General features: G+C 42.6%; 1 protein-coding gene across 1 annotated transcript in view; it reads right to left on the bottom strand.

The window, feature by feature from the left end:
* Positions 1–6,779: 6,779 nt before the first annotated feature.
* LOC307122484 (NACHT, LRR and PYD domains-containing protein 3-like) overlaps positions 6,780–11,219 on the bottom strand; it is a gene marked incomplete at both ends in the record, with an annotated part of 71,837 nt that continues 67,397 nt past the window's right edge. The window contains one exon of the mRNA XM_079846463.1: positions 6,780–7,333. Within this exon, the coding sequence (XP_079702589.1) occupies positions 6,780–7,333 (554 nt within the window). The remainder of the gene's footprint in view (positions 7,334–11,219) is intronic.

Below are 11,219 nucleotides of genomic sequence, written 5' to 3' on the forward strand. Positions count from 1 at the left end.
AAAAGGTCTGGCTAGAGGAAGGCAAATACTGATTAATACAGATGAAATGGTAATGGCTCATCTGAACAAAAACAAGATCAAGGATGCTAAGGCCCAAAATACCAGATGGCAGAGATGGCAAAACATAGTGTTGGATCCCAGTATAACTGTAATAAACAAAGAACGCAAGAAGTGTCAAAAGAAAAGTTTACCATTGTTTAAAGGAATAATGGTATATACTGATGGATCTAAAACTTTGGCAGACAACGAAGCCCATTGGGCGTATATAATCAAAAAGAAAAAAGGTAACGAAGTAACAGACAAGGGATCTTGTCCTGGTACAGCCCAAACAGCGGAAGTAATGGCAGTGCTTAAGGCACTAGAAAAATTGAAAGAAATGAATGCCAAACAAGTTGTTATAGTCACTGACAGTAAATATGTAGAGGCAAGTCTGAATGAAAACTTGGAAGTTTGGGAACAGAATGGTTTCTGTAAGTACAATAAAAAGCCCATTGAACATGAACAGCTGTGGAAGGACATAAATTCTTTAGTGAAAGATTTAGACTTGGTCGTAATCCACCAGAAGGGTCACTCGAAGGAGAAGACAGAATTATCACAAGGGAATGAAGCAGTTGACAAATTAGCCAGGCTAAGGAGAGTGGTTATAATCGAGGATAAGGGAACAGGTGCGCTTCAAAAGCTGCATGACTGTTTAAAACACCCCGGTGTAAATCTAATGGGGAAAATACTGTCAGACAATAACATAAATATTCCTAATTGGAGGAAGAAATATAGAGATATCAAGCTGAAATGCGAGAGCTGCATGAGAAAGGGATATCACAGAACAATCAGGAAAGATTATGGCAGGATACTCCCAGACAAGGCAAATGTAGAGTGGGACTTAGACATAGCTGGTCCACTCAACCCACGCACTAAAAAGGGTAATAAATTCTTTTTAATAGTAGTGGAGGCATATCTGAATAAGATTTGGGCTAAGCCATTAAAAGACCCTAGTGCTAAAAATATAATCAAAGCACTTAGTGAATTAATGTCCGCGTGGAATAGACCAGAATTCATCAGAGTAGATAATGGATCGTACTTTGTAGGAAATCAGCTTGAAAACTGGCTAGCGGAGAAACATATCAAATTGACTAAGTCCGTGCGTTATCGTCCAGAAAGCAATGGATTGAGTGAACGATCAATCGGCAGCTTGAAAAGCTTTTTTCGGGCAAACTATAACAATACGGAATGGGATGAACACATGGAAGAGGCTTTGTACTTCGTTAATATGAATACGGGGATTAGAGAAGCCAAAACAGACATCGAACAACCTGAGGATAGATGTCAGGTGGGAGATTCTGTGTGGATAAAATTAACAAATAAACATCCAACTAAACCATTCAAAGATTTAATTACTAAGAAAGACAGAGTAATGAAAATCATAGATAAACACACGGTCCAGCTAGAGCAGAATGGCGTGTGGAGCAAAAATAACCTCATTTTAACTAAATGATAGTGAGTAAACATGAGATTTCAGTGTATGAGCTGTAAATTTTCTGGATGGAAGGTGAAGGTTATTAGAATCAAAGAACAAAAGGATATAGCTAAAAGACAGCTATGTAACCAAAGTGTAAAATAAAAGCTATGAAAGAGACTGTGGCTGGCAGAAAAGCCGAAATAGAGAAATACAATTTGCAAAAGTAACATACTGAAGAGTGGGCAGTAAGAAACGGCTCGGTCATCAAGCAATGTAAGTATGGAAATACTTTGAACCCTGCAATTGCAGTGAAGGGGAATGGATATTGAAGGATTTTTAAGAAGGGGAAATAAGCCCAATTGACGTATTAAAAATCCCTTCAATACTTATTACACAAGACTTGTAAGGAAGACTAGAGTTGGTGAATTTGTGAAGCACTTGAGAATTAAAACACCAAGGGAAGCTTGATGTATTACAGGAATGGAGGCAGAGAACCGACGTGGGCCTTCAAGGTCAAGAAATCCCAGGACAGAACGAAGGTGGAATCAGACGTGTACGCAGCGACCCGTTGTGGTGGGAGCGGTAATTATCATTGTGATAGCCTTAATTGTATTATGGACTAGAACTAAACTAAATGATGCAGGAATAGAGGAAAAAATAGACACAGTACAAATTGATCCAGATTATGAGGTGGACACAACCTTTCTGATAAACGAAGGGCAGAGTGAGAAAGGGAGAGAGTTAGAGCAGGAGAAGTCGCCTGAGACAAACGAGAAAAAAATGAAAAGAGTAGAGGATAGAAACATCAGAATTGAATGTAAAGAAGAATTCACAGACGAAAAGTACACGATGTATGAAACAAGAGAAAAACTAAGCAATCCAATTCCTGGATTGAAGTGGTATAGTGAAAGTACAAGAATAGCTGAAATAGCTTTGGAACGAAATAAGTTCGGAAAGAACGAGGAGAAGCTTTATCAGATAAGCATTAAAACGAACAAATCCTGGGAAGAGTGTAGTGATAATGACTTAAAGAAATGCGCCGAAACAAGCTATAATTGGAAGTTGCACAATATATGGAGAGAAAAAGTTATAGAAAAATTGATTAAACAATTTAATGGTAAAGATTGTAAGGAACATGAGATGAGTTGGATCGGATGTGAGTGCATGAAGAAATGGAAGTGCGAGGTAGACGAGGACGGAGCAGAAAACAAACACGATGACAGGGAACATTGGTTATTGTTTAGTAATGCAAATGGAATCATAAGTCAAGGTGTAAAATTAATGACTATGTTGGAGCACTCTCAGAAATGGATAGATATAATCACGGAAGATAGCACAATGACAGATCAGATGATACTTCAGTTTAGATTATTTGACATATTGGAAGATGTAGCCACAAGAGAGAATGAAAAAGTAATTCCGATCAAAATAACAGATATGGAGAAAGGAGAAGGGGTAGTTGTCAGTTATGACAACAACCTATTGGGTAAATATTATCCAATTCCAATTGTAAGGGTGAGAGCGAAAAGAGATAAAGAGGTTATGTTGTGGAAAATTCCTAAAGAAATAAAGGAGTACCATGGAAAAGAGAATATCCCTGAGCCCGCATTTATGATGACATGGGGTGATAGGGGAAAACTGTCAAAAGAGGAAAAAATGGTTGACTTCAAAAGATTTTGGACAGTAGTGTGGAGTGCAAGTATCTACCGATGGATGTACACGGGATGGACGTGTAACAATGAAGAGGTAGATGGGAATTGGAGGAGAAATGAAATAAATCAAGGAATATGCAGAATGGTTTCAGAACCAGTAGCTACTGAAAAAACAATTTATGCTGACACCTTAGGAACCTTCAGTTCACAAGAGAATGGTAGATGTATGCCACCATTTCCTTTCTATTTTATGTTGGCTAAAAAACAATTCTTCAGCAGACAACTACATGACATAGAGCCCAGAAGAGCAACATTGAAAGAAGGAATTCAAACCATAAATGAGAAGGTGAAGAAGAGATTTCTAAACATGGCTGGGATTGGAGAGGATACCTTTGCCTCATTAAAATGGCTAATGAATAACTTTAAGATAATATTGATTATGACAACAGTAATTTTTGTGTTGATCCTAATTGAGTGCACAGGCATAGGAAGAATGTGCAGATTGTGTATGTTAGTAGTATGGAGATTATGCAGATACGTTAAATGCGGTAATCAGGAGGAGACAAGATCTAACAGAGTGGAACCACACCCCCCAAGCAACCCCCAGAGAAATGTGGGTGTGGTTAGTCCCATAAGAAATATAAGTAGAGTTTAGAATAATGGACATAGCATAAAGATTTGAAGGGACTGAAAAATCAGAGAACATGGTTGTTAGCAGACTAAGGAGTCCTAGGGAGCCAAACAATACAATGGACAGAATGGATGATTTTGGAACACTGGTAAATATGATTCTATATTGAATATAGAGGGCATCGAGTAAGAAAATTAACTGATTATATGAAAAAAAAAAGGGAATATAGAAATTAAACAAAAGAATTGGAATTTGTTTATAGGAGCTGAAGAAAAGCGTCACGGGCCATCTAGTAACCAGGCATCTGGATTGCTGCATAGTAGTTAGAGAATATGAATGTATGAAGTGCCATGAACTATTGGGTACAGAGGAAGGAGTTCTTCTGCGAATGGGAAGCCTGTGCAATGTGTGTTTTATAAAGACCAATACAGTGATATGGTACAATGAAAAGAATGAGATGGAGTATTGTTTGGATGTGTTTAAACTAGTAGAACAAATGGGTATAGAAATGATGGATAAATTGAAATATATGTTTGTGGAGCTCCACCCAGTGGTAAAGAGTATATATAGCGATCTGACAGCTCATGTGGATTGGAGAAAGGCAGACCAATTGTTTGTACATGTGCTGCATGCAGAAGGTAAAGGGAGTGATTTGAGAGTGATTAAACATGATGGGATATTTTATCTTATAGCTCAGAGAGATGAGGGATCTCCAATTGAGGGAGACCCGGAATGCTACACCCCAATTGACAGCCCGGGATTCCAGGAGAGGGATTGCGGCTCGGAGCAAGGTAGCAATAATACCGGAAACTTTGATCCCAAAATTCAGCCGATGTCAAGCTTGTCTGAGTAATGGGAGGGGCCGCACCTTTATCTGTGAAGCTCCTGATGGGCAGTTAATTGGGGCATGTCCGCATGAAATAACTAATGGTAAATGGATGCGTAAGAGATTTGGAGCATACCTGACGATTATTAAGCAGAGTACAAAAAATTGGCCTTCCACAACCAGAATTAACGGAAAAATAATAGGGGGTGAATTAATCAGACCAATGAACAGGAGACCCTGGGTGGCGAGATACATGAACATATCTCAAAGAAATGTTTATACTGAAACTGGACAGGTTTATGCTCAATTAACCAAGTATGATAAGAAAAGGAAGTGTTATGTGAATTATCTTGATTTGGAAATAAAAGATTAAAATTTGCATAAGGGGCATGTTAGAATAATGATGAAATTGATTCTTTTATTCCAAATGTATGTACAGGGAGACGGCCTAATGTATGGAGGTCTTGCCCCCAATGTGTAACCAAGGGTGATGCCAAATGTAAAGAGGCATATGTTAACCACACAGATATGTTATGCATGGTTTTATGATGTTGGAAATATATAGAAAATGTAGTGGAGGTTTTATAGAGAACCTCTATACTGGACTTTATAAGAGCCATATGTAGAACAGAAGCAGCAAAGTGAAATAAAGAAATTGTTTATATGGCCAAGAGACTTTTATAAAAAGTTTTTATTTTACAACTTTTATGTATTAGCTGTTGATAAGGCCGAGGAGCCTAAAGGAGGTTTTTTTTATATACAACTTTCATGAATGATTTTGTAAGCATGGGAAAACATGACAACATGATATTGTAAAAATGTTTTACTTTGATTCATAGCAAGAATGCAGACACATGATTTGGGAAAAATGTTTTATTTGGTTTTATAGTAAAGACATGGAGACAAAGACTTTGTAAAAGTATTTGATTGAATAATTGAAATGAACACGCTGAGATATGTTTTAGGCAATCTGCTTTATTAAAAAGATGAAGAAAAACACTAAGTCATATGTATAAAGGTCATTTATAAATGTAACCAAGTATTGAATGAAGAAACAGGTTTTACCCAGGATGATGTCTTGCAGACGAGACGAAGGAGGAGATTAAGGAAACAAGCCAGAAGAAGAAGAATGAAAGAATACAGAGCGTTATATACTAAAATGTTGAAGGAATTGAGGGAGTTGACAATCGTTCAAAATCTAGGATTGGATGAACTGTGCCTGTGTAATTGAATATGTGATGAAGAGGTGTGATAATGAAATGGTATATAAGGTATTGATCTCTGTATGAACACCAGAAGCTGAGAGCGTTATGCTGCTTCTCCATTGCTTGATGATCCGAGCCTGACATCTGCTGGTGACACTTGTGAACTGCCGCTTTTGTTACTTAAGACTTTTTCTTTTTGTAAACTTTTATTTGATTGTATGTAAAACTTTTTGTTATTGGAAAAATAAATCTACTTATAATTGATTTATAAAAAGAAATCGTTTGCCACGTCTCTGCTTTCTAAACGAGTTGATCTGAACCAGACACGGAGGGGGTCTGTTCTTCTAGAAAGTGAGTATGAATATATATTTATGATCTAGTTAAGGATTCGACCTGCTTTACCTAGCCTGAGGTTGTAAACTAAAAATAGGTAGAAGGTGTGTGGGATCTAGGCAGATTGTACACCAAATAACAAACACCAAAGAAGCAAATTACACACAATAGGACAAACACAACAGACCAAAGACAGTTTTTCAGGTACAGTAGATTTCTTTAACATGTAGAAACACTGACAGAGGTCATAATCCAGTGGGATTGGAAGGTCAAAGGTCACTCGTCTCTGAACTGCTGCTCAATGCAGAAGAAGCGAATGAGTGTTTGACATCCTCTATTGAAAAATCACACTTCATCATTTCCTCTCTGTGCTCTGATGAAAGTGAAGTTTATTAATATATTGAATGATTTCTGTTGATTACAGCAGCAGCGGGACGATCACATGACCACTGAGAGCAGCAGCGGGACGATGCCCCTACCCCTATACCTACCCATCACACACACACACACACACACACACACACTCACACATACATTCACAAACACACAGATCGGACTGTCTATATGAGTTTGTCATGAAGAGAAAATAAGAGACTCTATAACATCTCACTGTAACTGATTTATCATGAGCTCAAAGCATTATGGGTAGAATCTCTCATCAGTCTATCCTGATTCATCAACACAGTTTCACTGATCCAGGAGAAACCCTAACCCCAGGATAGAGTATGTGATTGAATGTGGTTTGGACTGTGTGGATGAGGCTCATTGTGTCTCCAGAGACGCTGTAGAAGGACAGAGTTCCTGCTCTGTGATCCACATACACTCCTACTTTATAGATATCATCATACAATCCACTGTGATCTGTTCTACTGATGATGGGCTTCACAGGGATATCAGTCTTTATGTTATTGTGTCTGAATGAGTAACTGGAGGGAGAGCAACTCAAACTCCAGGACTGATCATTACGTCCAAACACACACTCTTCACCCCGTCCCTTCCTGCTGATGCTCTTATATGACACTGATATATACACACTCCCACTCCACTCAATCTCCCAGTAACAGCGTCCACACACACTCTCTCCACACAACACCTGAGGACACTCATCAAATCTGTCTGGATGATCAGGATACATCTGGACTTTGAGAGTGTTAGTAATCTTTCTGTTCTCCTCAGACAGACGGAGGTGTTTATGTGCTGTGTTCAGATCCAGAGTGAACTGATGGTGATCTGATGAGTAAAAATACATAACAATCAGGAATGATGAATCTGATATTTTAATGTTCACTGTAAAGTCTTGAGTTCAGATCAGACACATTTATGATTTTCACAAATTCATATTCCAGCAGAAATCTGAACTTGATTTATGATTCTTATGCTGTCTATAAATCTCATCTGATCTGTAGTTCCCTTTCGAAAGGGAACTCGCGCTGCATCAGTTGACGCTACGGGGAACGCCTCCAGCGTGACAGGTGTCTGAACTACTATCAAATCACGGCAATCCTATTGACCGGCGACAGCCCATGATGTCATCAAGATGCGACCAGGAAGTATATTAGGGCGCCTTGCAAACATGACACCGCTTTATCGTCTTCAGGGACTGTTCTGTCTGAATGCTTCGAGTTAAGGTAATCCAAATTCATTATTGTATACACACAAGCCATCTGTTTTCTGCCTGGGATCAAGAGCATGCACAGTCAGCTCTTATCGAGTTGTTTGTTTGTTTGTATAATGTGAGCGTTTGTCAATCCGAGATCGCTCCACTCTCGTCTGGTTCTCTTCCTGAGGGAAGAGGGTTTGACATCCGAGACTGATGATGCGGTCCCGCTCACGCCGAGGCTGAACGTGGACACACGTCATGGTTTTCTCGGATAGAGCTCGCTGATCGTCACAGGAAGGTGTTCTTCCCTCAGACGATCTGGCAGCTGACGAGACTTATCTGCAAGTGCTCTATAGATGGCGGTTAGAAGGGAGCTTAAAGGGTTAGTTCACCCAAAAATGAAAATTATGTCATTAATTACTTACCCTCATGTTGTTCGACACCCGTAAGACCTCCGTTCATCTTCGAACACAAATGAAGATATTTTAGTTGAAATCCAATCGCTCAGAAAGGGTGTCGAACGACATGAGGGTAAGTAATTAATGACAGAATTTTCATTTTTGGGTGAACTAACCCTTTAATCTTCTCAGCCATCCCGACTGTGTATGCTGAACCGTTGAATGTTATGAAACGCGCTGCAGGTGGGCTGTGGCTGCCATGTTGGTGCGTTAGAGGAGAGATTGCTCGTGTTAGATTAAACGATCGATTTCTCCCGGCCATAAATCATCGGCTCAGTTGGGCTTTCATTCCTTCCTGATCTTCCTATTTAGATCGAGAGGGCACGCTATAACCTATATTCGGCTCATATTCACTGACATCAGCGGTATGTCGTTGATGTCAGGAGGATAAGAGAATATGGGTATGTGTCGTTGCCACCGATTAACGGGATGTTGGCAATCTCGCATCTGGGTGGGCGAGGACACTGAGAGCTCCAACCCGGCCACCTAAACGATGTGTCGCTTTAATGGCAGGGCATAAATGGCAGCAGGTCAGCCCAGTGCTACTTACACCATGGCGGTGTTTCATGCGCACCAGGCAGGTTTGCTGAGGGATCTCGATCAGGGTACGTTTTCCTGATGCGGTGGTTGCGCAACAGGCGGAGTCTGGGCCCGAGGGCCAGCATCGCGGAGGCGCATTCGGCAGCATCTGAGGACCTGCATACCACTGAGATCCGTGTCCCAGGCAGGCGGGAGGCGTCACGGTCCGAGGGCCAGCATTGCCTCTCGTGCTCCCCCTCGGTAGAGGGTGGGGTGACTGGGGTGGTGACTGGTAGCCAACTCGGGGTAGGCGGTTTGTATCCTCTTTCAGTATAAGTTTTTTCGAGAATGCAGGTTCAGACTAACGCTAGAACTACAGTTAGATCTAGAGCCAGCGCTAGTATATGACTGGCATTTCTGCCCGAGTGCCTTTGTCTGGTTAAAAGTTGTCCTCTCGGGCCACGGGTATAGATCTATATTGGCCTAGGCTTTCTAGGGATTACAGAGGCGTCCGCTAAAAGTGCTGGCACGCCGGGCCCTTCACTAAGTGAATGTAGTTTTTTAGTATCCCTAATGTCAGCCTCCTCTCATGTAGAGTCGTCTGGCCAAGGCTCGCCCCTTCTCTGTGTTCTGGGGTCTTCACTAGTAATGCAGGCTGGTGCTGTGCAGAATTGATAGCGACTTAGCCAGTGGTTGTGGGGCGGGGTTTAGGCCGTCTTTCGTACAAATACGAAGAGATTGTATGCGTAGCTCAAGAGCCTCCCCAGAGCTAGTTTCTTAGAAAAGCCGCCAGTTTTTGGCAGGCTCTGGCCCTGTTTAAATGTCCTGGCCAGGTGGCAGTGCTGAGAAAGAAAAGAGACAGTATTCCCTGATTCGCTCGCAACTTTGCACTGGCTACCGTTTAGTCTTAGATTTGATTAAAAGAGTGGGTTCTAAGCCATGCAAACGACAATGTTTGCAGCCAGGCAGCAACAGGAACTACTTTAATGTCGGCTCGTTGGTCTAGGGGTATGATTCTCGCTTAGGGTGCGAGAGGTCCTGGGTTCAAATCCCGGACGAGCCCGTGCTTGGCCTTTGGCTTTATTCTCTTCAGCCCCATTAGGGTCACGGGCAACCAGGATATTTCTGGGAAATTGGTCATCAAACCGTGTCGGAGAGAGGCCGGTTAGCTCAGTTGGTTAGAGCGTGGTGCTAATAACGCCAAGATCGTGGATTCGATCCCCATACGGGCCACTGTTATGCCCTCTGGGACCATCAGCTCTGCTCATCTCGCAAGTGATGACCGGTCTCACAGAAATCCCTGCTGGCTAGCACATCAGCACACCTGGCCGAAATAGCTCAGTTGGGAGAGCGTTAGACTGAAGATCCAAATCTTCCTGGTTCGATCCCGGGTTTCGGCAGAGGGGCCTCGTCTGTGTGCTTTTGTTCGAGAGAGTCCAATGACAGCTATTGGGGACCTGCTATCAGTAATCTGGCCTTTAGCTGGCAGCATCTGAGGACGGTCTTACCCTAGCGGGACTGGTGTCGCTTCTGCTACTTGGTCCCCATGGGAGGGAATTTAGCCTACACCCTGGTTTACCTACCGGGCAGTGACCTGGCGTCAGCCGAATCAGACGGTCGTAGGCCCCTCGTGAGGCCTCCCGATTAGATCAGCTTGTAGGCCAATCTGGCCTCCTGAGTGTTTCTATAAAGATAAGAGCTTAGTAGATCCTAGGATTGAGCAGATGAACTCTCCTCGCTAGCAAGGGTTGAAAGCACTATGCTGTGTATCCCTCTCCAGGATGCCCGTCTCTGAGATCCGGTCTGAGGAGGACACTGCCAGTTCGCAGTACCTTGGGCTGGATGCCTCCCCAGGAGGCAAAAGTCCAGAGGCTCTTTTGTCAAACAGACAGGGGTGGCCCAGCCGAAGTGTCTCACGGAAGCAACAACAGGTCAGGCCTCCCTGGTGGCATTCGGTGAAGTTTTCCCGAATAGGGGCTGGCTGGGGCGCCCTAGGGCCCCTTAGCCACATTCCCTTAAAGGAGCCCCTTCTGTTGAATTGGTTGGATCCAGGCCTTTGAGCAGCCTGGGTAGGACTTCTCTAGTGTTCGAAGGATCTAACTCAGGCTTCTGAGGGAATGCTGTCACTGACAGCCTTGTGTGAACAGAGGGGGAGTGGTTCAGGCATTTTACTGGAATTTGCTTGTCCTGACAGTTGTCACTGCCAGTGGGCATGCACTCCCCTCGGCATGGCGGTGTGGGTATATCATTCAACTGATGCAGCGCGAGTTCCCTTTCGAAAGGGAACGTCTCCGGTTACGTATGTAACCTCTGTTCCCTGAGAAAAGGGAACGAGACGCTGAGTCGCTTTGCCATGCCTCGGGGCCTGCCTGCCAAACAGTCCCCTGAAGAAAAAAAGCGGTGTCATGTTTGCAAGGCACCCTTATATACTTCCTAGTCGCACCTTGATGACATCATGGGCTGTTGCCGGTCAATAGGATTGCCGTGATTCGATAGTAGTTCAGACACCTGTCACGCTGGAGGCGTTCCCATAGTGTCA

Source organism: Gobio gobio (genome assembly GCF_949357685.1).
Source record: "Gobio gobio genome assembly, contig: scaffold_108, whole genome shotgun sequence".
NCBI lineage: Eukaryota > Metazoa > Chordata > Actinopteri > Cypriniformes > Gobionidae > Gobio > Gobio gobio.